This window comes from Felis catus, chromosome D3, assembly GCF_018350175.1.
Source record: "Felis catus isolate Fca126 chromosome D3, F.catus_Fca126_mat1.0, whole genome shotgun sequence".
In the NCBI taxonomy this organism is placed as follows: domain Eukaryota; kingdom Metazoa; phylum Chordata; class Mammalia; order Carnivora; family Felidae; genus Felis; species Felis catus.
Genome location: NC_058379.1, coordinates 40,702,874 through 40,730,154, shown reverse-complemented (window position 1 = coordinate 40,730,154; position 27,281 = coordinate 40,702,874). Strand labels below are relative to the sequence as shown.

The 27,281-nt window shown below is 41.3% G+C and overlaps 1 protein-coding gene, 1 long non-coding RNA gene and 1 other non-coding gene across 3 annotated transcripts in view; 2 read left to right on the top strand and 1 right to left on the bottom strand.

Moving 5' to 3' along the window:
* The first annotated feature begins 270 nt into the window (after window positions 1-270).
* On the top strand, window positions 271-18,130 carry LOC101085247 (myosin regulatory light chain 12B). Its single transcript, XM_011288088.3, has 4 exons — window positions 271-410; window positions 13,205-13,403; window positions 16,399-16,560; window positions 17,636-18,130. Exons 2-4 carry the CDS (start codon window positions 13,220-13,222, stop codon window positions 17,806-17,808), a joined length of 519 nt encoding a protein of 172 aa, XP_011286390.1. The 5' UTR covers window positions 271-410; window positions 13,205-13,219; the 3' UTR covers window positions 17,809-18,130.
* Window positions 12,156-12,228, top strand: TRNAE-CUC. Its single transcript has one exon. It is a non-coding gene; the product is annotated as a tRNA-Glu (tRNA).
* Window positions 17,936-27,281, bottom strand: part of LOC109493342 — a 145,986-nt gene continuing 136,640 nt past the window's right edge. The window contains exons 6-7 of the long non-coding RNA XR_006587907.1: window positions 26,385-26,484; window positions 17,936-18,879 (exon numbers count right to left, since the gene is read on the bottom strand). This is a non-coding gene — a long non-coding RNA (uncharacterized LOC109493342). The remainder of the gene's footprint in view (window positions 18,880-26,384; window positions 26,485-27,281) is intronic.

Sequence of the window (27,281 nt, the reverse complement as noted above, 5' to 3'; positions counted from 1 at the left end):
AAATTCCAAGCCCGGCCCGGCGCCCTGCAGCCCGGGAATGCGGAAGGGCCGCGGGAACCCGCCGCATAAGGCGGGGGAGGAGGGCGGGCCGCGGGGCTACAGCCGCACGCAGGAGGGGATGCAGCAGCCGATGCAACAGGCCACAGAAGACAACTAAAGCCCAGGCTGTGTTCTTCGGCCGCAGCCTCGCTCCTCGGCCGACACAGCGGGCTTCGCTCGGTCCTGAGCGAGAACCCCTCTTGCATCCCCCCGTGCCGAGTTGGATCTCGCCGCGCCTTCCGGTGCACTTTCCGGTCCACTTCTCGAGGCAGGAAGTGCCGGGCGCCGCCACTGTAGTACCACAGCCCAGCGATCGTCGCCGTCGCTCGTCGTCTCGCGCAGGGCAGACCGGGCTCTGGTGTCTGGCGGCGGTGAGTGGCGCTCGCCCCGGCGCGCGACATCCCTCGGGCCTCCCCCCTCGCCCCCTCCCTTCCAGCCTCGCGCCCGCCGCCGGGACCCCGCCCCAATAGACCCGGACGCCGGGACCGGGGGTTTCGGAACCTGTTGGGCTGGGCGAAGAGGGTTGATGAAGAGGCCCTGGCAGCGGCCGGGCCTGGGCCTGAACGTTGAGAGGCCGGGCAGCGCCAGGGCGAATGAAGCCGGGCTAGGGAGACGCCCTGCTGGAAGAGGTGGCTGGGTACCGGGCAGCGCGTAGACCGGCCCTGCGTCACCCGGGTGACTTCACACACCTGGTGCCTCCGACCTCCCCGCGGCCCCGCTGCCAGCACCTGCTCTGTGCCGCACACAGGGCTGGATGCTTTGGTGGGTGCAGGAGTCTAGCGGTGCGTGCTTCTTTGCATTAGGTGAAGTGTCCACGGAAACTGTTAAAGAGAACCTGTACCGGAGTGCATGGTTGGTACAGGCTAAAATGGAACGATGGCCATAGGAGTTGTAACTCTCACTGTGTCTTGCATCTTGTAAAGATTCAGGTCAGGTTGATGGAAGAAAAGGACAAATCACAAGTCAAGAAAGATTTCTGAAGAAAAAAATCGTAACCTCCTTGAAGACCTTAAATTCAGCCCTAGGAGGTAGAACTGAAGTGTTTCTGGCAGGATCTGTGGTAGGAGGTAACAAGAGGAAAATCTCAAAAGGTGGGAATTGTGTTGGGTGAAAAGGAGACAGTGGGGAGACCAGCCTGAATGGAGCAAGAACTATAATGAGTAATAGGTGGGTATAAGGGTAGATAGGTAGGTAAGTGAGACGTTTTTATGGATGTCTTGAAAACTTGGCCAGAAATAACAGATTATGTAAGAGGCATTAGGCAGTCATTTTGGATTCATTACTAAGGGAGTAATATGAAGAAAGGGGTGCTTAGAAAATTAGTTTGGCAGCCTTTGTTTAAGATGGATTTGAAATGGTCTTTTCGTAAGAGAAGAATCACATAGCATTTTAGAATTCAAAAGAACCTTAAAGATTATCTTCTGAAATAGATGACTTGTCTTATAGATTATCTTTCATTTTATAAATGAGGACATTGAAACCCAGAGAAGCGAGATAATTTGCCCAAGGTCACTTGAAGGACTCACGTGTGCCTCTCATTTTCTTTGTAACCATTAGGTGGACCCCACTGGGCCTCATAACTAAGTGCACAGCTTTTTGTTTGTTCAGGCACTGTTGAATGAAACAGCTTCTATATTGGATGGCTTGATGTTTGTTTATGCTTTAATGAGACTGAGTTGCGACAGGATAGACTGAAACTTCTGAAGGACAGATCCCCAGGTGAGGGTTGTGGGATTAGGAAAGATAAGAGGACTTAGAGCCCATAAAGGGGGCTGATTGTCCCTCTCTTCTAGGATTCGAAGACGCCAAGTACCTAGGGATGCTTTTCATTGCCAGCAGCGTTGGGATCTTCCTTACTCTGCATCTTTGCTGTGTGGTGGCATCGCTTGTTACCCCCAGCTAGCTACCCATGTTTTCATGACAGAGAATTTGAGCTGTCTATATATAGGAGAAACGGGCTAGTGGTACAGCTCTGGAGCTAGACTTCCTGCGTACAGATCCTGAGTTTAAACTCTACCATTTTCCAGGTGCTTGGGTGGCTCAATCAGGCATCTGACTCTTGATTTTGGCTCACGTCATGATCTCACAGTTCCTTAGTTCGAGCCTTGCTGTCAGGCTCTGCGCTGATAGCTTGGAGCCTGCTTGGGTCTCTCTCTCTCTCTCTCTCTCTCTCTCTCACTCTCACTCTCACTCTCTCACTCTCACTGCCTCTCCCCCACTTGCACTCTCTCTCTCTCTCTCAAAATAAATAAACTTTAATTTTTTTTTTTTCAACGTTTATTTATTTTTGGGACAGAGAGAGACAGAGCATGAACGGGGGAGGGGCAGAGAGAGAGGGAGACACAGAATCGGAAACAGGCTCCAGGCTCTGAGCCATCAGCCCAGAGCCCGACGCGGGGCTCGAACTCACGGACTGCGAGATCGTGACCTGGCTGAAGTCGGACGCTTAACCGACTGCGCCACCCAGGCGCCCCAAAATAAATAAACTTTAAAATAAACTCTACCATTTTCTAGCTGTGTGGCTGCAGGCACAGATTGTTTATTCTCTTTGCCCTAATTCTCTCTTCTGAGAAATGGAGATAATAGCGCTTATATCATAAGTTGTGAGGATTAAATATGTTAATACATGTGAAATGCTTAGACCAGTGCCTAGCACATACTTAGCACTCAATTATTGTCTGTTATTAGCATTGTTTCTTCCAGGCGTGGAACAGGGGGTAACTGGTAAGTTTTGTTGAGGATCTCTTGAGGAAAAGTCCAGTGGAGTTTATGCTGAACCATGGGTAAATCATAGAGAAAAGATTTATTTTAGGAGTAAGATCCAGGATCTACTTTATAATGAATATATGTATATGTAATTCTGTTTGTGATAGGAAGGAAGCATATGTATGTATTTGCTCTACAAATATTTATGGAGCACATGCCAAGTGTAAGGCAGTCTACTATACCACACAATCCGAGGTAAAAAAGGCTAAATGCCATAAAAATATATAGGTGAATGGCATGGCAAGAAAATATTACTGGGCAGTAAAAAAAGAATAAATCACAGATAAATGCAACAAGATAGATGAATCTCAAAAATTGAGATTTTGAGTGAAAGATATTTGAGATAGTGAGTGAAAGAAGTGAGGCATATAGAATATACACTATATAATTCCATTTATAAGAATTTCAAAGACAGAACGAATTTATGGTTAAATTAATAAATTTCTGGTTTATAGAAATCTGAGCAATGGTTGCCTCTGGGAGAAGGTCATTGACTTGGAAGGAACTTTCTGGAGTGATGTTAACATTTATAACTTGATTGGGATGGTGGTTAGATAAGTGTTCACATTTACAAAAACTCATTTTTAAGATCTGTGCATTTGACCATATATACATTTCACTGCAATAAAACAAAATGATATGGGTGTTCAGGGGATGGAATGTTTACTGCCAACTGGGGTGATCATAAAATCCATAATTAAAAAATGACAGCATTATAACATATGTGGTAAATACTAAAATATGTATGCTATGGGGAAAGTTTAGCTGGTACTAAGAGGAAAGCTGTAAAAATTGTGTTTGGCTCTTTAAAAAAATACATGTAATAATTTATAGAACTGATTACATATTTGCCTAAATATGTAGCATAAAAACAATGATATGTCATTAAGTATATGAGCTTAATTTTGTGGACTATTCTAGCTTGATTATATACTAAATTCCCCCTTATGATTACTGTTTTCAGACCGTTGCTCATGTATGCAGTCATTTGATCCTCCTAATTAGCACCAACATTAGTCTTGACTACAATAATGACCATGGGAATCCATGAGAAATTTCTAAAGATTTTGTTAGACCTTGGTGAGCATGAGAATTGAACTGGAAATGACTTTAGCTTTTAGCAGAACTGCTCTCTGGTCTTCTGCATTTACTGTCAGGTCTCACCTTCTGCCTCTGCTTACAAATTGGTCTGGCTAAAAGGAGACCCCCTAAGTATCCTGACCCTAAGCGTCTCCACTACCATTGTCCTGTAGCTTGGCTAAAACTTGAACTCTTCATCATCCTTTTGCTCACAAAACCATCTCAGCATAGGAATCAGAAGAACAGGATAGTGTTGATGGGAATGTTGAGGAAGTGCTGATTCTATTGAAGTTAAAAGAGGAACCCATAGAAGGGGTGCCTGGCTGGCTCAGTCAGAGCATGCAACTCTTGATCTCAGGGGGTCATGAGCTCAAGCCCCACGTTGGGGATAGCAATTATTTAAAAATAAAGAAACTTCCAGGGTGCCTGGGTGGTTTAGTCAGTTGGGCCTCCGACTTCAGCTCAGGTCATGATCTCACAGTTCATGAGTCCAAGCCCCACATCAGGCTCTGTTGACAGTGAGGAGCCTGAAGCCTGCTTCCAGTTCTGTATCTCCCTCTGTCTGCCCCTCCTGTGCTCATGCTCTGTCTCTGTGTCTCTCTCTCTCCCAAAAGTAAATAAACATTAAAAAAAATTTTTTTAAATAAACTTAAATAGTAAATAGTATTATGAGTAATTGTGAGCTAACATTTAAAAATCTAGATGGAATGGTTAAATTACTAGAGAAATATTTTTTAAATGCCAAAAGTTAGGAGTGCCTGGTTCGCTTGGTAGAGCATGTGACTCTTGATCTCAGGGTTGTAGGTTCGAGCCCCATGTTGGGTATAGAGATTCCTTAAAAAAAAAAAAAAAAAAAGGAACCCACAGAACTTGGAGAAATTGAATAGAAGGAATTAAAATTTTCTAACCAGGAATAGAAAGTTCTGTATCCAATGTAAACTTGACTATGGCCATAATTCTGAAATAAAGGCATTGTCCTATTTTAATATTAAAGAGGTCAAGGAAACACAGTGGCTTTTTTTAGTTTTCTAGTACTATATAACAAATTATCTCAAACTCAGCACCTTAAAAAAGCAATAGTTTCTGAGGATCTGGTATTCCAAGGCAGCTGAGCTAGTGGTTCTGAGTCTCATAAGGTTGCAATCCAGATGTCAGCCAGGTTTGCAGTCATCTGAAGGAAGACCAGTCTCCAAGATGGCTGACTCATATGGCTGGTAAGTTGGTATTGGCAGCTGAAGAACCAGACACAAGAAAAGCTCTCTGTCCTCCTATTTACCTAAAAGCAGGGCATAAATTTGCATAGGTGTCCTTCCTCCCCTGTCTACCAGGAAGGACAAAGGTTATTCTCAGGAGACAACGTTAGCCTCTTATCAGCAGAGAAAGCCCTGATTAAATCTACCTAACAAGCCTTACCCTGTTTGCTTGCTTTTCCTGGTAACCTTCCGTCACTAGCCTCTTCCCCTCACACACACCTGTCTTCTTTGTCTTCAGCTGAAGATGATATTTAAGCTGAGTTATTTTCATTCAAGAAAAAATTTTTTTTTAGACTGAGTTCTAAGCTACCTTTCTGAGTTGGCTTTTCCCTGGGTATCTCTGCTGTTACACATGTTAGTAAACTGTTTTCTTGTGAATATGTAATTACAGAAATGGCAGCCAAGAACTCAAAAGGGTGGAAGGAAAATTATTTTACCTCTTTTCACAGGTCAACCCTTTCCACTGTTGGTGGGGACTGCACAAGGGCATGAGAAATGTGGAGGCCCTTCTTGAAGTTTGGCTACCACCGTAGCCAAGGAACAAGTTCAGATGCTCCCAGAGGCCAGGCCATCACATAAACAAATACCAACTGTGACAGGAAGATGTAGGGAGTAGTGGGGATTCCTCACTGAATACTCATTATCTACAGGAACTTACGAATGCTGGTCAATTGATTCTTTATCGTACAGTTTTTCAAGACATCTGAAAGTTGTTTTTATTAAAGTAAACCTAAGTTTTTTACAATGTTGGCAGGCTAACTCAGTTACTGAAGAAGGCATTTAAAAAGGTCATCCCTGGGAGAAGTAAGTGAACCTCCCTGCGGACTGCATATAGTTTGGCAGCTGCCAGTTTGTGACTTCTGATCTACTTATTTTATTTTATAGATGAGGAAAGTGAGGCCCAGGAAAGCTAAAATGACCAAAGGTCATGTAACTAACTTGTGAATGACAGAACTAGAATTAGTGTCCAGCTCTCTAGCATCTCCATTAAAACATGACTAAGTTTTAAAAGAACTAAAACTCGATGCGTAAATAACCAGTGCCTTGTAAATGGCTAACTCATTGGTTCTCAACCCTCCTGAATGGAATCCCCTGATGCATTTTTTTAATTACAAATTCCTGGGCACCACCCATCATCATTCAGTTTCAGTTAGACCAGACTAGGACTTGGGCATCAGTTCTTTTTAAACTTCCAGGGTGATTCTAATGTGCAGCCAATATTGAAACCAGAAGGTTAACTGTTGTGAGAGACAGATTTACTTGTCATATGGCGACAGCCCCTAACTGACTTAAGATATAAAGAAGGAACCCTTAAAGGAATGTCAAGGAAGTCCTAGGTAGCTGACAGAATATGCTTCATAAAAGCCAATAAAGTCATATAGGCTGGATAAAGTTCACAAGCAATTTCTGCTTATTAGTAGTGATTATCATGCCCAAGTTTTGATTTACACAACAGTATCGCAGGTGATTTTGCAGACATTTAGATCATTATCTAAATATGTTGACACCACAGCCACATATACCAGTGTTCCTGTATCCCAACCCTTATAAGTTCTGTGAACACTACATACACCTTTAGTTCACTCTATATGAGAAATTTACAAAAATAATGACATATTTAAAGAGGAAGTGAGAAGTATTTACTGCTGTTGATGGTTCTTCAGTAAATTACATGCTGGTTTATATGAGGGTTTTTTTTTGCTTTTTTTTTTTTTTTTTGTAATTACAGTTTAAGAGTGGAGTTTGGTTGTTGTTTCCTGCTTAACATTTATAAGTTGAACATTAACTTGACAGTCCTAGATAAAGGTTTCAAGCCTTACCTATGATGTCAAACCAAGACCATGACTGACAGGAAATATTGTCACTTGTTTAAACCTACATTGCAGTTCCTATTTCACTGTGCAATTCTGTCCTGTACATTGGTTTCTCCAGTATCGTCTGAATTTATTGGAAAACTCAAGGATTTGAATTCAGAGGAAAGTCACTGCTCAGAAATCAGTGTTAGATTGCATTGGTCATACTGAAAGTTTTTTATATTTTGTGGTAAGTTCAAGGGGCACCTGGGTGTCTCAGTCACTTAAGCATCTGACTCTTGATACCTGCCCAGCTGGTGATCTTGCTATGGTGAAATCAGGTTCTGTGTCAGGCTGAGCATGGAGCCTGCTTGGGGTTCTCTCTCTCCCTCTCTCAAATAAATAAGTAAACTTAAAAAAAATTGTGGTAAATTAAAAATATCTAAAAGACTATTTAGTACAAAGTGAAAAATACAAAGTTAGAAATAGCCTTCAGTAAATGGGGCTTGGCTCCCAGGTCTGCCACTAGGTGACCTTGGGAAAGTTATTTAATTGCTTTGATCTTCAGTTTCTACATTTGTGAAGCAGGCGTGTTAAGTTTAATGCACATAATGTGCCTAGCATGAGTCAATAAATGGAATGGAGCCATAAGTTGAGTAGACCTTTAATTTTCTCCTTGGTCTTAAAGCATTTGGGGCTGGAAAAGTAGCAAGAACAAAAATATATAAGGTAACAAACTGCGTGGTGCCGTGGACACATACAAGCAGTTTGGTGTTACTGAAGGAAAAGGACAAAGCAGAGAATGGCTAGAGATAAGGCTGGAAAGGTCATTCTAGAGTATGGAAAGGAGGACCTTGTGTACCATGCTTAAGAACTTGTGTTCTGTACTGTATGCAGTGGACAGCCAAAGATTTTTAGGGGAAAGATAAGGTCATATTCATATTCATGTGTTAGACACCACTGGCTGGAATTTAAAGGGCAGTTTAGAGGGATGAAGAAGCAAGAAGATAGGTTAGTTGGCCATAGAAATAGATATATTTTTAAAATTTATTTATTTGACAGAGGCAGAGACAGCATGAGTTGGGGAGGGACAGAGAGAGAATCCCAAGAAAGCTCCGCACTACCAGCAGAGCCCGACATGGGGCTAGAACTCACGCAACCAATATCATGACCTGAGCTGAAACCAAGAGTCGGATGCTTAACTGACTAAGCCACCCAGGCACCCTGACATAGAAATATTCTACACAGAGATAATGAAGGCCCAGTTTAGGGTGGTGGGAGAGGAAAGAGGAAGATGAGCAAATCTGAGAAATATTTAAGAGGTAGGGCTTGATTCATCAGGAAGAGGGATGAGTTGGGGATGATTCCTAAGTTTTTGGCTTGGTGAGTAGGTAAATGACAGAAAACTAAGACAATTTAGAAGTGGGAAGATAATGAATTCACTTTTCAACACATTGATTATGAGTGTCTGTGGGATGTCCAAATGAGTGCCTTTCATAAGCAGTTGGACGTTGGAGTCTGTAGCCAAGGGAAAGGTCAGGCCTGGTGATACAGATTTGGGAGCCATTGAATGTTGTCAGACCAGTGAGAGTTGATGAGATCATCCAAGGAAAGCAGAATGGAAAGAATTTTAATAAGCCATGGACTGCTAGAATATTGGGAAACATGAATACCTAGGTGAGTGGAGAAGATAAGAGCCTAACAAGAAAATGGAAGAGGACCAATCATAGAAATAGAACTGAGAGAAGAGTAAGTTGGTATCACCAAGTCAACCAAGTATTTAACATAAATGAACCTCTCCAGTATAACATTTAGGAGTTTCCCTCCTGAGAGTGATGAGGTTTTGGGGTGGGGTTTGTGAGGTCCGGAGCCAATGGACAAGAAAAAATTCTTGAAGTCTTTGGTGCAAAAAGGTGATTTTATTAAGGCATGGGGACAGGGCCTGTGCATTGTAAGTGTGGGGGGTTATGGGTTTATGGAGTTGGGGTAGAGGGAGTTTCCAAAGAGACTTTCACATACTAAAGACTTACCGGAGGCCTAGCTATTATTGTCAACCTAAGGTTGTTTTTCCCTCTAGCAAAGCATTAACATTAAGTCGCAGGGAGTTCCTGGACTTCAGGCTATGATGGGATTGCCTTTTTCTGGTAAACTAGTGGGGACTCTTATCAGTTTAACCATTTGGGTGTTTTTTGTTTGTTTATTTTTGGGTTTTTTGTCATTTCCTGGTTTTGGGTAGCCTGGAGTGTCCAAGGAGTATCATACATGTCCCACCTGGGTGGGGGGTGGGAGGGAGCTGTTGGCCTGCACTTTGCCCTCAGCTTGCCCCATGTTACTTCATCAGGAGTGGAAGGTATACAAAGTTGGGAACCTTGCATTCTCTTTCCATTTTGGACAGTTCATTTCTACTGTTACTGTTCACCAAGGCCAAGAGGGATAAAATGGTGTCAGAGACAGCAGAGGGATCCAATGAGTTAGACTGGATTTGACAGTTTGAAAGCAGTTGCAGTAGAGGGGAGAAAAGCCAGATTGTGGTGGGTTGAGAGTGAGTGGGAAGTGAGAAAGTAGAGAAAGCCAAGATACTTATCTCAGAAGAAAAGGAGAAAGAGGAATGTAGTTTCTTTTGGGGGTAGAGTTCTTTTGAGATTGATTGTTTTGCTACAACTTGGCTTCACTCTTCAGCTGATATTTTATTATCAGCTCATATTTTATGTGCGTATATATGTAGTGTCTATAGGTACCTTATATGTGTATAAATGTGTACTATTTTAACATGAAGTAATGAAAAAAATTTTTAATTTTTTTTAATGTTTATTTTTGAGAGAGAGGCAGAGAGAGAGGGAGACACAGAATCTAAAGCAGGCTCCGAGCTGTCAGCACAGAGCGTGATGTGGGGCTTGAACCCACGAACCGTGAGATAATGACCCGAGCCAAAGTTGGATGCTTAACTGACTGAACCACCCAGGCGCCCCAGGAAGAAGAAAAAAAAAAAAAAAACTTTTAAAAGAAACTGTGGTGTTATATTGAGCCTATTATCTGCTCTGTAACATATTTTGATTAGGGTCATTTAGTGAATTGCTCTTGTCTTTCGCTTTCCTTCCCTGTTTCCTTCACTCTAGGGGTCAGACTTGGCTCACTATCTAAGGGCTTTTCCAGCCTTGTTGGTTACTTCCCCATTCTCTCTCACAGGCATTTCCCCTAATAAAAAAATTTTGCGTGTTTAATCTCATCTTGGCAGCAGCTTCCTGAACTCCAAATAAGCTTCAGAAATGCTTAAATATTTTGGGTAGCTGTAAGGTTAGCATGACACAACCAATTTTTTTTTTAAATAAAAATTTACTCTTTGGGAGTTTTTTCTCAGTGACTATTACAAACATAATTTGTGGATACTGAGAGAACTAATTCTTGCCTTCCTATTTACTGTCTTATGTACATACTATGACTTGAAGAAATAGAATCTTAGGATTTTTAGCATGAAAAAATGTTGATCCAACAGTTTTGGAATGGGAAGAAGAATTAAAGCATAGTCAAGTGCCTTGCTGGTGGACCACATTCTGTCTCTAACCTTCAATATAACTAAGCTGAAATAAGCTAAGTTATAGGACAGAAGAGAAAATTAACATTTATTCAGGACAAGTATGTGGGGTAGGGAAGGAGTTGGAATGTTAGAATGAGAAACTCTAAGGCTGATGTACTTCAACCTGCACCACTAAGCCAAGCTTTAGAATACCCAGTGGTGTATTTTTTTGAATTGAAAAAAGAAAAGTAAACAATGTAGATTAAAAGTCCAAGACTCGAGCATGCAACTCTTGATCTCAGGGTTGTGAATTCAAGCCCCACATTGAGTGTAGAGATTACAATCTTAAAAACAGTACCAAAAAAATTAAGTCTAAGACTAAAAGTCCTAGAGACCCAGGTCCAAAATTGCCTTGGTCAGCCATTGTCCCATCTAGTCATCTGCTTTCACACTATGGGGCTACAGAATTAGAGAACAGTCCCCAAGACCACCCTCATTTCTGACACCGGTTGCAAGTTTGGGTCCCCAAGACAACCCTTAGTTTTGATAATTTTGCTAGGATTCACAGAACTCATTAAAAGCTGTTATACTGTTAGTTATGGTTTATTACAGTAAAAGGGTTCAGATTGAAATCAGCCAAGGGAAGAGATGTATGTTGCATAGTCCAGGAGGGTTCCAAATGCAGAGCCCCCAGTTGTCCTCTTCCTTGGACAGTGTTGACCCCTCTTGGCAATAAGATGTGACAATATGCATGGTGTATTGCCAACTAGGAAGGCTTACTTGATCTCTGATATCCATAGTTTTTACTGGGGCTCTATCACATAAATACTGTCAGCAGCTCTGTGGCTGACCTCAGTCTCCAGCCCCTTGAGTGGTCAAACTGATAACACATGACCCAACGCCCCCACAATAAATTACATTATTAGGCTGTCTGATATGACCCAAGACCCTGATATCAGCAGGACATTCCACAGGCTTAGAGATTACCTCCCAGGAGCAGAGGGAAAAGGCCAAGACTCTCTTTGAGCAAAATTGTTTACTACACAGGGCCATTGATTTTATATTTTAACCTAAATAATACCTATCTCATAGGGCAATTGTGAAGATGGAATAAGACATTGGATTGAAAAATGGCTCTGGTGCCTCTGGGTTTTCCAAGATAATATGTAGCTAGTAATGGTGGAGATGAGATTTGAACTCAGGACTTTCTAATCCCAAAGCTGATAGTATTTTTGTGTTGCGTTTATCTACATTATTTGAAACTGCAAATAAAAAATGGAATGAAATGTGTTTATTCTATTTGACATTTATGGGGTGCTTGGGTGGCTCAGTCAGCTAAACGTCCGACTTCAGCTCAGGTTATGAACTCGAGCCCCGCATTGGGCTCTGTGCTGAGAGCTCAGAGCCTGGAGCCTGCTTCAGATTCTGTGTCTCCGTCTCTCTCTGCCCCTCCCCCACTCATGCTCTGCCTCTCTCTCTCTGTCAAAAATAAACAAACATTAAAAAAAAAAAATGACTTTAAATTATTGGTGGCTTTCAATAGAGTGTTGGAGGCTGCCACCAAAGCCATATTACAGAGAATTGAGGAGTGATTGAAAAGATGAGAAAATGAAAATAGTTGAGTATTACACTGGTATTCTAAAAGTTTTGTCAAAGGAAAGGGGAAATGTCAAAGGAAGGGATGCAAGATTGAGTCATAGGTTTTGGGATGCCTGGCTGGCTCAGTCAGTAGAGCATGTGACTCTCGATCTTAGGGTCCTGAGTTCGAGCCTCACGTTGGGCATAGAGATGACTTTTAAAAAGCAATGAAAAAAGAGTAGCTTTTGATAATTTTTTAAAGATGAGAGCCTTTGAACATGTACCATACAGTGACTATACTAGTCTCTACAAATGTCCTCTCATTTAAGTCTCACTTGCACTGAACTAGAGGCTGTGTTTTGCTGTAAAACTGAAGATCGAGTGAGCTTCCCTGGTTTCCACACTGTTTTGAAAAACCAAGACTCAGAGAGTTTATGCAACATTGGTAGTAAAATGGAGTAAAAAGAAGAGTGCCTATTGTATAGGATTGTTATGAGGATTCAATGGGACAGTTCTTGTAAAAAGTAAAATGTCAGCTTTGGAGCATTTCTCTTTAGGAGAGCCCCAAACCCTCTTAACGGTGCTTGGCACATAGTAAGCTACTCAGTAAATGCTGGCTATTGGTATGTATTTTTAAACTAATTTCCACTCAATAAAAATGGGTTTCATGGAATTTGGGGACAACCTATATAATGGTTTCTGTTTCTTAAAATTTTCAAAACTGCTTTTTTCCTAGCCATTTAACTGTCACATTGGAAATAAAGCTTAAATGTATATGTATTCTTACCCAATTGAAGTAATAATTCTACAGTAACCTATTTTTACTCACTGGGGTGCCTGGGTGGCTCAGTTGGTTAAGCATCTGACTCTTGATTTCTGCTCAGGTCATGATTTCATGGTTCGTGGGGTCAAACCCTACATCAGCACAGAGCCTACTTGGGAGTCTCTCTCTCTCTGTCTCTCTCTCTCTCTCTCTCTCTCTCTCTCTCTCTCTTTTCCCATGCTCTCTCCCTGCCCCTCTCCACCCACACCCTCCCCCCCCCCCCCACCGTCACTCTCCCTCGAAATAAATATTCTTTTTAAAAGATATTTTTACTTGCTAACTTTTAGGTGTTACAGGTTCTTTTTTGTTTTATGTTTTATGCATTCTCCTTTGCTTTGTTTCTTCTTTTTAACTCTAGAATTAAATAGCCACCATGTCGAGCAAAAAGGCAAAGACCAAGACCACCAAGAAGCGTCCCCAGCGCGCAACATCCAACGTGTTTGCCATGTTTGACCAGTCACAGATTCAGGAATTCAAAGAGGCCTTCAACATGATTGATCAGAACAGAGATGGTTTCATTGACAAGGAAGATTTGCATGATATGCTTGCTTCTCTAGGTAGACTTTTATATCCTTAATATGCCCACTTCCCCAAAATAATAATTCAGTGTTTTCTGGATTATTTTTTGCATCATGAGTAAGTATTCCTCAAGGGCTTATTGAGAGATGTCTGGGTGGGAAGTGCCATGTTGGGATTGGCCAGTCATAAGAGGATTTTATTTACAACTTTTTTATAATTGAAGAAAATAAAATGTAAAAATAACAAGATTTAAAGCAAACATAAACTGCCCTCTGGTTGTCTGGGCACCTTACTTGGTTTTATGGGTGTTAATTTATTATACCTTGTATGATTTTGTTGTTTGTTGTGATCTTAAAAAGAAAGATGGGAGGGAAGGTCTTCCATGTTCTATCCCAAGTCAGCAGTGATTTTACAGTTGGAAATGGCAAACCTAGGAGTTCTCTATAGACTGGGCAGGGAAGGGAGTGCAGGTCACAGATAGCCTACAGTTAGGCTCTGTCTGCACTCTGGAGTTTTCTTATGCTTGACTGTTAGCCAGAACAGGGGCCACAGGGCAAAAAATGAGGGTGTTATTTTTTTCCCTCTTAGTAACACAACATAATTTTGTTCCTCTATTTTATTTTTTTTCTGATATATTATTTTGAAAAAAATACTTTTTAAGATTTTATTTTTAAGTAATCTGTATGCCCAACGTGGGGGCTTGAACTCATGATGCCAAGATCAAGAGGTACATGCTCAAAAAAAAAAAAAAAAAAAAAAAAACGAAGTTGCAATGCTCTTTTGACTGAGCTAGCCAGGAGTCCCTATTTTGAAAATTTTTAAGCCTGCAAAAAGTTGAAAGAACAGTGTAATGAACATGCATACACCCTTTACCTAGATGCACCAATAGTTAACATTTTGCAACATTTTCTTTAGTCAGAGTGAGAGTAGAATCAGGATACTGAACTAAGTTGTTGCCTTGGAGGTAGTTTGGATCCCAGTGCTTTTCACACTCAGAATAGCTAAGTGTACGCTTTTTGGGCGCGCCACTAGTGAAGAAGGCCACAGAAGAAAATTGAAGGACTTAGTTGTATTACAAAGATTGAACACTCAAACCTGTGCCCTCTCATAATAGATGCTCAGTTAATCTTTGTTGGATGAGTGAGGGATGGTAGAGTAAGAGGCTGACTTTGGGGCCTTCCATTTTGGGGAGCCCCATGCCTTTAGAGATACATATTTATCTTTCAGATCAACAAATTATATTGGATGCCTTGAATGGGTTCATAGGTGCTTAGCCTAAACCAATTCATTTTTAATCCCCGTGTCTTTCCGGTACCCATGTTCTCTTGACACCTTTGGGTTAGACTTTTTCCCAAAAAATTGGGGCAAGAGAGTTGAATTAAACTTGAAGGTAGAAAAGTAGATCTTTTTAGCTCCTTTCACTGACTCAGTGAATCTTAAAATTAATGTTGGGCTAATTTTTGTATTGGTATGTTGAATAGGTGTAATGAGTGAGACAAGTAATCTATAGTAAGACAGATGCCAACTTGGCATTCATATTTCGCCCAAACTCCCAGGATGAAAACTACGTATGAACCACAGTTCTAGATTTGATTGTTAGCACTTAGTTGGGTATAATATTCTCCTTAGATATGAACATCTAACTTAAGATATTCTTTTCATAGAGAATCATTACAAACAATGTTGGGAGGGACTTTTCAGAAACCAAGTTTAACCAGTCCATTTTACAGATCAAAAAAATAAACCCTAGACAACTGCCTCCTTTTCTCAAGTAACAAAGCTAGTGGCAGAACTGGTATTGAAACCCACAATTCTAGATGCTTCCTTCTTTCACAGCTACTTTTCCTATACCATGTGGGGGGGGGGGGCTCACAAATGCCTGGACAAAGAGGAGCCCTTTGTTATTCCTACCGTGACTGGCCCTTCCCGGGGACTTTCTCCTAACTTCAAAGGAAGGGTCAGGGGAATCTCCCTCCATGGAGAGAAGCTTTCTTAGTTGGAACCGAGATTAAGATTTCCCATTATGAGCAATACTAAACTAGTTCCGCCATATGAGTAAACAGCATTTGCATATATGTCTGGCCACTGAGTAATAGATACTATTGTTTAAAATGAGCTCAGGATTCTAAGCCAACCTAGTAGTTTTAGCTTAAATGACCAACTTATAAATAAAATTTTTGAAAATACTAATCATGGGCAACTGTGCCACAATTGGAAATATGAATATTTCGAGACGCCTGGGTGGCTCAGTCGGGTTAAGCATCTGACTTCAGTTCAGGTCGTGATCTCATAGTTTCTGAGTTCAAACCCCACATCAGGCTCTCTGCTGTCAGCGCTGAGCCCACTTCAGATCCTCTGTCCCCCGTCCTCCCTGCCTCTCTCTCAAAAATAAACATTTAAAAAAAGAAATATGAATTATTTCAAATTTTTAAACAACTGGCATTGAAATGCCCTGATGGACCTTTAACATTATCAACATTCAAGATGTAAAACTGTGGCATTGCCTGGTTCATGGGTTCAGGTGCTTGTTTTTCTTTGTTTGTTTGTTTGTTTGTTTGTTTTTAGAAAGGGTGCTAGCATGTAAGCAACAGAGGGGCAGAGGGAGAGGGAGAAAGAGAGAATCCCAAGCAGGTGCCACGTCTAGTGCAGAGCCTGATGCAGGGCTCAATCTTACCACTATAATATCTTGACCTGAGTTGGAATCAGAAGTCCAGTGCCTAACTGAGCCACCCAGGTGCCCCTCTGGTGCTTGTTTTTGATGAAAAATAGTGAAGGAAAAGTTGCAGAAAGTATCAATGAATGAAAAACATGCAACCTAAGCCCACAATACATTTTTATAATAATGTATCAAAGATTTTTTTACATTGTCAAAAATTTGTCTTTTTAAAATGTCCTTATTGCAAGTTAATTGAAAAAATAGTTTCATGTGATGATGATGTAACTTAAAAATATGCTGGGAGCATAACAATAACAAATAATTATGTGCTGAAATGAGTTCTTTGTCCTTAAATGTTAAAATGTAAAATCTTACAGGGAAGAATCCAACCGATGCATACCTTGATGCCATGATGAATGAGGCTCCGGGGCCCATAAATTTCACCATGTTCCTTACGATGTTTGGTGAGAAATTAAACGGCACAGATCCGGAAGATGTCATCAGAAATGCTTTTGCTTGCTTTGATGAAGAAGCAACTGGTGAGTGCTCTTTGTTCATGCCCACCCTCATTCCAGACTATATGAAATACTTCTTAGGAAATGAAAAAACCGAGTAAAATATAACTTTATTTATTTATTTAAGTTTATTGATTTTGAGAGAGAGAAAGAGTGCAGTTGAGACAGGGCAGAGAGGGAGAGAGAGCATCCCAAGTAGACCCTGCACTGTTAGCACAGAGCCCGACATGGGGCTCAACCCACAAAGCACAAAATCATGACCTGAGCTGAAGTCAGACACTTAACCGACTGAGCCACACAGACGCAACCCCCCCCCTTTTTTTTTTAATAAAATATAACTTAAAAAAAAATGAATCAACTATCATTTATAGTAGGACAGTATGACCGAGAATGGGTAGGTCACAGGTATGTGGGTCATAAAGCTCCCGGTTTGAGGTGTTAATCTTTGAATTTGGTTCTGAGCTTCCTGAAAGCCAAATGGAGACTTGTCTGTTGAATAGTATTTCTTAGACAGTAAAACTACTTCTTCAAGAGACTGTCAGTCTCTCCAAAAATTATAGGGAACTAACTTGAACAATTAAAATATTTTTTTCTCTCTCATTTTAAATCGTAAAGCCTAGCTATTCACATTTTCTTACTCCTCCCCTTTTCCCCTTTCCTTTCCATTAACCGTCTCCTCAGCCACCCACACACTTCCTCAGATGTACCTTGCAATCTCCTTCCTGCTTTCGTCTCCAGACTTGTCATAACTGCACTACCCCTCTGGCACATTTGGTCTTGGCCGGTACTGTCTATTTTTCTGGGCAACTGCCTTTTTGTTTTCCTTTACATCTCTGAAATACAGAGGGTTTTTGTTTTCCTCCTCTAGAGAAAAACACTTGCTTCAAATTAATTGTGTAAGCATTATAACCTATAAACTGAGCCTTTAAAATGAAAGAACTCTCAAAGATGATGTAGTTACATATTGCCTTAGTTCGCTAGTTTCTTTTGTTCACATAAACGTGGATATTCTGAAATATTTTGTAACACTGACCTAGCTTAGAAATGAACCATTCAGTGCCAGGAAGTGTTCGTGACTCCCGTTTCTACTGCCTTCCAGGCACCATCCAGGAAGACTACCTGAGAGAGCTGCTGACAACGATGGGAGACCGGTTTACGGATGAGGAGGTGGACGAGCTGTACAGAGAAGCGCCTATCGACAAAAAGGGGAATTTCAATTACATCGAGTTCACGCGCATCCTTAAACATGGAGCAAAAGACAAAGATGATTGAAAGAACTTCAGCTAAAACCTTCCAATTGCTTTGTCTTCCTCTGTTTTATCTCCCAGACACTGTCCCCCCACCCGCATAGACCTGTTGCATGCAACTTAGTTTCACGGCTTTGCCTCTTTTTTTGATGTATTTATTCTAGACCTTTCTGCCATTTAGCACTTGTATAATCAGACTGCAAATGAGGTTGAGGTTGTAAATTGTTCTGAAAAAGAGATTGCGAATAAAAATCAACAAATGTGAAAGCCCAGGAAAATATATCCGGTATTTCTGGTTTTGCTGGATTTTTACATTTTTATATAATAAAACACTATTTTGAAATAAAGATTATGGTGACTCAAATGGAATATAATGGAAAGTAGTTGGGGCAGTCTTTTTTTTTTTTTTTTTTTTTTTTTTTTCAGATTTTCAAGTTCACAGATTTCAAATTTCATGGTAAAGCTGATTTTTCAGTTATGTGGGACAATGTTCTTCAGAACTTAAAAAAAAATTTTTTTTTTAATGTCTATTTTTGAGATAGAGAGAGACACAGAGTGTGAGCGGGGGAGGGTCAGAGAGAGAGGGAGACACAGAGTCCAAATCGGGCTCCAGTCTCTGAGCTGTCAGCACAGAGCCCGACGTGGGGCTCAGACTCACAAAGTTTGCGAGATCATGACGTGAGCCGAAGTCAGCCTCCCAACTGACTGAGCCACCCAGGTGCCCTTCAGAGCTTTTAAGTACAAATTAAGATCATTATTCAGTAAAAACTCATACCTTTGTGTTTTTAATGCTTTTTAGTAAGGCAGATGTTTATTGAATGATAAATATAGAATATATCTGAGGAAACATTGAACAGTTTATGGATCTTAGAGCCTAAGAAGATTCTGATGAATAGTGAAGGAACATTTGCTATGTGTGAAGCACTGCACACAGATGATTTTCACTGACTTCCCGACAATCTTGTGAGATAGATTTTTATTAGTGCTGTATTTCAGGTGAGGGAACTGAGTTCTGCATAGTTGAGTGATTGATCAGAGTCACTTGTGGTGAGAGGTAGGATTCCAACCTGGGTGCCTAACTCCAGAGTTTATAGTCCTGCAAAAAGCCCCAAATGCTTAAAAGGTCAAGACATGTCCATTACATTCTAACATAATTTTGTAGTCATTGAAATTTAAAATAACTTGCAGAAATTGATTTGAACAGAATTTCAGGAAAGTATCCAGTTAAAAAACAGATTTTAAGCAATACTATGTTTGAAGGCAGTTCATGTAGTATATAAACTAGAGACTATAGGCAAGGACTGAAGAACAGACAAGGCTGCTATGGAGTTCATTTAAAATCCTCAAAGCCAGACAATATAATAGAGAAAAAAACCTTAAAAAAAAACCAAACTAGGTTTTCCCAATTTTGTTCAACACCTCTACCTCTCTTAAAAGTGTTGTTTCGGTATTTTATCTGCTAGAAATCAGTGCATTTACATACCATGTAATACTTGCCGCCACTTAATTTTTCTGGGCTTCCTTTCCATCCTCTTTAAAATGAGTGAGCAGTTTCACTGTCATGGTCTAGTGTAGTGCTCTGCACTTCATGAGAGCTTTCACATTTATCATCTGATCCTCACAGCACACGAGGTAGATAGGGCAGATGTTATTCCTGCTTTGTTTATGAGAGCTGAAGTTTAGAAAAGCCAAAGCATGTGTCCAAGCTTAAGGTCACCATGCGGTATCAAACCAGGTGGAGAATTGTTATATGTTTAAGAAAAGGGGGAAAATCTGAGATAATCTTGATCATAAACCAATATTTATCAGTCACCTGTTATGTACCAGGCACTTTTTTTTTTTTTTTAACATTTATTTTTGAGAGAGAAACAGCACGAGTAGAGGAAGGGCAGAAAGATAGGGAGACACAGAATCTGAAGCAGACTCTAGGCTCTTGAGCGGTCAGCACAGAACCCCACGCGGGGCTCAAACCCACGAACTGAGATCATGATCTGAGTCAAAGTCGGATGCTAAACTGACTGAGCCACTCAGGTGTCCCCGCCAGGCACAGTTCTAAGTTTTGGGAGTAACTGGGGGGGGGGGGGGGGGGGGGCAGGACAAAGGTGCTGCCCTCTTGGAGCTCACATTCACTGTTGAGAGGCAGGGTCAGCAAGCCATATCACATAAGTGCTGTGGGACAAAGAACAGAGCAAGTGTAGCAGAGGGCCTCTGAGAAGTGACATTAAGCAGAGATCTGCATGACAAGAAAGAGGTTCCCCTCTTACCACTCACAAGACTCCTTTCAGGGCATGCTATAGCAAGAGCATTGGGAGAGCACAGAAGGACAAGGGTGGTATTTGCTGTTTAGTCTAAGTGCAGAATCCTAGGGCTTTGGGCAGTGAAGAAATGTGAGATTTTTAAAAACTTAACCTTGCTGCTGTGTATGGAAAGGAGGGGCAAGGAGCGTCTGGGTGGCTCAGTCAGTTAAGGGTCTGACTCTTGTTCTCAGCTCAGGTCATGATCTCAGGGTCTTGAGTTCAAGCCCTGCGTTGGGCTCCGTGCTGGGTGTGAAGCCTACTTAAAAGAAAAGAAAAGAGAAGACAGGGGAGGGGAGAAGCGGAGAGGAAAGGAGAGGAAAGGAAAGGAAAGAAAGGAGGGGCTAGAGTAGAAACAAAAACAATAAGGCTTCCAGTTAGGAGACTACCGCTGTCATCCAGGTAAGACACAAGGGCGGCTCAGACTACCGAAATAGTAGAGGAGGTGGTTGTAAAACATCTCTCCTTGTCTATTTCCTCTCCTTCAACCCTGCCTTGTCGCTGTCTCCCTAATATTATTCTAACTGCCATCAAGCTTTTTAAAAATCAGTTGTTCTTAATATCTTATGTTGACCTGCCTATCCCATTCTGTTTCCTATAGTATCTATAAAGAGAGTTGTGGAATCCGGTAATAGAAGGCACCTAGGTTAGGACCTTGTTCTTTTCTGGTCAATAAATAAATGAAAACTCTATACAGTATTGTTCTCTTTTTTGAGAATCACATAGTGATGGTCTCTTAAGTTGACAGTTGATCTTCTGGCTATCACACTGGGGATGTGTGGATGTTTGTGTATAATCATGCAGTTGAAACTGTGCTGAATGTTTACTATGTACTAAGCATGTTACCCTACTGCCCTTTGAGATAGGGACTGTATTTGTATTACTCCTGTTCCAAAAATGAAGCACTGAGGAGCAGAGAAGTACCTTACCAAGGTTACACAGCTGGTGGGCAATGGGGCTGTTGAGTTTTGGCAGTCTAGTTCCAGAACCTGCCCTCCCAGGAAAATGATTATTGGGAATAACACCATTTAGTTTCTTACCATCATTAAAGAAGATTCAAAACTCTAGGAGGTGGATAAGGTAGGCATTGTTAACCAGTTTTACAGGTGAGAATACTGAGTTACAGAAGTTCCCCGACTTGCTCAACTTGATATAACTGGACAGTGTCTGAGCCAAGACTAGCTTCTAAGCTTTTTGAGTGAGATGGAGTGCTTCTCATGAAACCTACCGTTTCCTAATTAAATAATGCCAGTAGCCTGACCAAAGTTTTTTTCTAATTTGTAAATTTATGTGACTATACTATCATATATATGAAAGCCATTAATATTTTAAAAATTAAATTATATTTATACATTTAGTGGATTATCTTTCCTAATAAAATAATTGTATAAAATAAATTTTAAAGTTCAGCAATACATATATAAATAAATACTTAAATGATGAATTTCCTTGATTGTAAATGGACTTTTTTTTACACTTCAATGCTTTTGAAAACAAGATGTCTTACAATCACTGTACATATTTAATATTGTTCATCCTGAAAAGTAATTGTGTTGGTTGGTGTTGCCTCTCAAAACTGATAGGTCTTAAAAGATAAACAGTGTTTGAAAATCTGACAGGAATAGGGTGTGTAAATATGTCATCTGGGAAATATGAATGAGGATGTAAAAGTCTATCACATACCGAAATTTTGAGAAAAGTTTTCTTGGACAGAAAAGTGCTGAGGATCACAGATGGCACACATCACACTCTTGTCATATGCAATTTTAGAGACAATAACCATAAGTGTCACTAGATGGCACTATTATTCTTAGGTAGTGTAGTAACTTATTCCTTAATGAACTTGAAAGTGATAAAGCAGGAGTATAAATATGTAGAGTATTCATCCCAATAATGCTGTAACATTGTCAAAATTGTTTCTTAAAGAGATAGAATAACAAAGTCTATTGCAGTGAAATTCATATTATTTTGTGAACCCCAAAATCCAGGGAGCAATCTCTCGGACTCCTTTTTACAAAGCTGTATCATTCATTCAGTCTTTCCATCAATCATTCATCCACTTACAAACATGTATTGAGTGTACAGAAAAATGCCAAGATCTCAGCAATGCTCTGGTTGTTTTCACACTGAAGAAAAAGGACTTTTGTCGAAAGTAAGATTATGGCCTTTGCTCTCATAAAACCTAACTCCGCCACTTACTGGCGGTGTCATCTTGTGCGAGTCAGTATTATTATTATCACTTCTATTTTAGAGCTGAGAAGGCTGAGGCACAGAGCCAGTGGATGGGTATGAAAATACTTTGTAAAATCATGCTCTGTATATGATTACTATTAGTATGTCAAGAATGTTGCCAGCTATTTCTATTAATTCCCTATAAGATGCTCCATTAAGTCACACAATCTAAGCATATAAAGATCAGCCCCTGCACAAATGACCATGAGACAGCTTCTCAGTGCAGCTGCTCCCTGCCTCTACTTACCTCTTGGAAATACTGTCAGACCCAGAAATGAGGTTGGGAGATCTGAAGTGTTCTGGCAGGATACCAGGAGTATGTTGTGGGGTGTGTATGAGTGGGTGTGTTTAGATAGAAAAAGTTGTTTCCACAAGTCTTGCGGGAAGCCAACCGAATCTTTTACTGGTCCCACTTGTGCTACAGTTGACGTTGCTCCCAGCGTACAACACTGCCTTTCAGACACCCGTTCTGAACGAACATGATGATGAAGCATATTTCCTCACGGACGACGCTAACTAGCACAGCAAAACTGAATGTGAATACTTTATTCACGTTTTGTAATAATCTGAGTGTAGACTGACAATGGCTCATTTTAGGAGGTTGTGCTCATTGTGCTTTTCTCAAGTTATCTTCTTTTTTTAAAAATTTGTTAATGTTTATTTATTTTTGAGAGAGAGAGAGAGTGGGGGAGGGGCAGAGAGAGAGAGAGACAGAATCTGAAGCAGGCTCCAGGCTCTGAGCTGGCAGCACAGGGCCCAATGTGGGGCTTGACCTGAGTTGAAGGCACACGCTTAACCGACGGAGCCACCCAGGTGCCCCTCAAGTTATCTTCTTAGGTGTGATCTATTTATTCAGTTCTTATTTACCCACTCAGATATTATGTCCCAGTGCTGTGGGCAACATAAATATTCTGGCCCTCCTCGGGCCCTCCTAGAAGTGTCAGACCGCCTAGTACTCTAGATGCAGGAAAGAAAGGTTGGTTCTCTCCCTTTAGAGAACCCCAAACACAGCTGTGCTCTGTGGCCGTGCTGAGGCTACAGCTGATGGCCTAACAGCTCACCAAAGAGGAAAAAGGTGGTTTTTACAAAATGCTTGCTCTGACAGTGATGTTTGTTTTCCCAGCACTACCATTGTTTCCTTCAGACCTGCAAACAACGGTAGCTAAGAACTCAAGTAAACACGTAAAAGAGATAAACCTCAATTTTATTATTTATTTATTTTTAATGTTTATTTTATTTTTGAGAGAGACAGAGACAGAGACAGAGACAGAGACAGAGACAGAGACAGAGTGTGAGTAAGGGAGGGGCAGAGAGAGAGGGAGACACAGAATCTGAAGAGGCTCCAGGCTCTGAGCTGTCAGCACAGAGCCCGACAAGGGGCTCAAACTCACAAGCCGTGAAATCATGACCTGAGCCGAAGTCCTCCAGAGGCTTAACCGACTGAGCCACCCAGGCACCCTGAAAAACCTCGATATTAAAAGTTACATTGAAAATATTCAAGGGGTGCCTGGGTGGCTCACTCGGTTAAGCAACCTACTCTTGATTTCAGCTCAGGTCATGATCTTGGGTCGAGAGACTGAGCCCCAGGCTCCACCCCCCTTCCTCTCTCTCTCCCTCTTTCTGTCCCTCCCCTGCTCATGCCCTCTCTCTTTCTCTCTCTCTCTCAAAATAAATAAGTAAAACTTAAAACAATTAAGAATAAAATATTCAAGATTTCCTGCTTATTTTGGAGATAGTTAAATAAATTCAGCATATTCTCTAGTTAGGTTCCTACCAGGTTATAAGCAGTTGAGAGGTGGGTCCACTTGCTGAAAGTCACTGAGAGAGAGAGAGAGAGGGAGAGAGAGAGAGAGAGAGAGAGAGAGAGAAAAGGGTCCCCACTTCTCAGGTCAGAAGATTAAGGCCTCTAATCTCTCAAATCTCCCTGGAGGCCATCATAGCCATTTGTGGCAGAAGGAGCCTCCTCCTTCAGGCTCTCGGAAGCTTCCACGACCTCCTCCCCCTCACCCAGTTTATCAGGCAGTAAAACTGGCCACTTTACCCCTTTGTTTTCAAATTGCCCTTGAGCTCAACACCCTCCCTCTCACTTTTCCCCCACACAGAGTTTTTACACCTTTGGGGCCCAAACCTTGAAAAGTACATACAAAGAGACAAGAATCTGTAAACAGAGAAGCCAAGAGGGAACAATGCCTACATTCATGGGAATAAAGACAGCAATCTCAGAAAACAATCATAATGGCGAATTTTTCATCAGTGATTCTGAGAAACTTCCCCAGAAAAAAGATTTATGTCTCAGTCTCTCTCCTTACCCTCATTTCAGGTGTTTAAGAGAACCAGGGATTTTTTTTGTAGCACGCTTCTTGAACTATGTCACATTCATGTAACATTCCCCCCCCCACTTTGTTTATGAGTCTGCCTATTTCTTTCCCTATTAAAAGACAGAAAGAGTCTATAGCTCCAACCTCTTCCACAACATCAACCCAAGGAGAGCAGGGACCTCTCTTTATCTAATTGTCTTTCCATGAGGAATGGGAGATCCATGAATAGTAGTTGAGCAGCTGATCTGAAGCAAATCCACCATGTACTCCCCAGAAAGGGGAGGAAGGAAAACCCTTCACCCATCCAAGATGGTCGTCTTGGAAAGATGTGCAAATCCAGGCTAGCCCTTCAAGTTGGCAGGATTGACCAAGAATGGAGTGAATAAAGTGAAATCGAGGGTAAATGGGTGCGATCAAATTATTACAAAGAGGAAACAGACAAAATCACTTTAAAGAGATGAAACGCAAGCATTTGTACTCCCACCACAATTGTGGGGATGGAAGAGGTTAGTATTTTTGCTTTTCAGTACATATCCATCTTTATATGCATATGATTTTTGTTGTGATTTTTTTCCCCTTTTTCCACCTGTGTTCCAGATGCCTGTCACCTTCACCATTTTGCTACTTTGCTCGAATATTTCAAAACAGACCTCAATATTGAAATTCTTCCATGGCACGCTGTTCTTTTATTTGAAAAGACGTGTTTGATTCAGAAAATACACAGAGGTTGCCCTACTTTCTTTGCATCTGGGCTAAATTGGAAGTAGGCAGCAAAACGGGTAACCTCCTGACTAGCGGAAGTGAGGCTGACCAACAGACAGACTACAGCCTGTGGGGAAGTGGTGGCCAGTGGTCAAATGCGTTTCCCCAGCCTTTATGCTACATTGTGTCATAGAGGCCAGGAATGGCAGGCACATATGGAAATCAGTGGCCTCAGTTGAAAGTAGAGTCCAGATAGAGTTCATACCACATTGAGAAATCATATTCGTATTCATAATGTTTGCTCTACATCTGTGGGCACACCCACGTGCATTCATGCAAACATAAATGCATCAAATGTCTCTGGAAAGACACATATAAGAAGTTGGTTGCTCTTGAGGGGGTAAATGAGTAGCCATGGGCCAGGAATGAGAAGAAGACTTAATTTTACCGTAAATACTCTATTTTTAAAAATTTGGAATTTATGCCTGCATTTCCCATTAAAAATTACAACACTTGATAATCATCAAAACCAGAGAATACATTCTACAACACTGGGTATATCTAATAGTAGTCCCCTAACGCAATTTCTCCTTTTGCATAAAAGGAATAAAATCCTGCTCATTAACTCAGATGGAAGAGGGATTAATGGGGCATGTTTATGCACTGTAGTTTGACTACAATGGTGGATGAGTGCCAAAGGTATGTTACCATGTAAGCAAATGGCTCTTGAATACCACGGGCTTGGGGGGCTCCTGGTAATAGTGCTATGGAAAGGATGGTGAGGACTTTGGTATGTGTATTGGTTGAGCCTGGATGATACATTTCTGCTCCTGTTACTGAAAGGCCCATATTCTTGGAAGGACCTGAACTAAGGCTAGAGTAGCAAGGATTGAGAAAATGAATGAATTAGAAGGAGATACCGAAGAAGCAGGTTGTGGAGACCTTCTTTTCTCCCCCTCCTCAGGCAGCCAGGCAGCTGCATATAAAATGTATATAACCCTTTGGTTAGGCCATCTTGCTTCCCTCCTTGCTGCCACCACCAGATGGACACTCACCTAATTTTCTGGAACTTGAATCCAGGGCTTTCTCCAATTCCTTCCAGATTCTCCAGCATGATCCCTTCTCCCTCTTTGTAGATGGCCCAGAAAAAAGAGACTGGTGAGAGAACAGAATGCAGATGGTGTATGTCTCATATAGTTTACCTTATCAGGTTACCTACTTAGTTATTCATTTAATAAACATGTATGAGAAACCTACGGTAGCCCATAAGCTGTGTTAGGCTGTAGAGATGCAAGACCACAAACAGTTAACAATCTAGTGGGGAAAATACATTTTTAACAACCGTGTATGAGTGGGATCGTCTGATAAGTGTTAACAGAACCTGCGCTAGGGTAACATAGGAGCATCTACCAGGAGCATCCAAACTAAACTAGGGGTATGGTGGCCAAAGAGGTGACGAAGTCTAGACTGGAAAGGCATATGGGGGTCCTCCAGTGGGCAGTGTGGGAGAGTGGGGATGGGTGTGCGTGCTGTCGCTGGTTGGTGGCAGGTGAGTGGGTGTTGAGAAGAGTGTGGGGCACTTAAGAAAGAGTTCATAGTATGTACAATGAAAAGCGACCATGGCTCATCAAGAACTACAAACTGCCAGCATGTTGGAAACATAAAATCTGATAGGACAGAAGTGTAAAGGGAAGGAGAAGGGCTTTAAATGTCAAACTAATGCATTTGAATAAATCTGAAGCTGGAGGGTGACAGAAGGGCCCTGGGGCAGGGGAATGAGGCAGGGTAAAGACTGGGTAATAGGAGTGGGGCAGAGATGGTGAAGATTAGTTGCCAACAGTAATTCTCAAAAGCCAGTCCCAAATCTCAAAAGCACATGGTGGGGGGTGGGGGGGGCTTGTTAAAAATAGTCTCTTGTTCTGACCCCTCAAACCAGAATCTCTGGAAGAAGA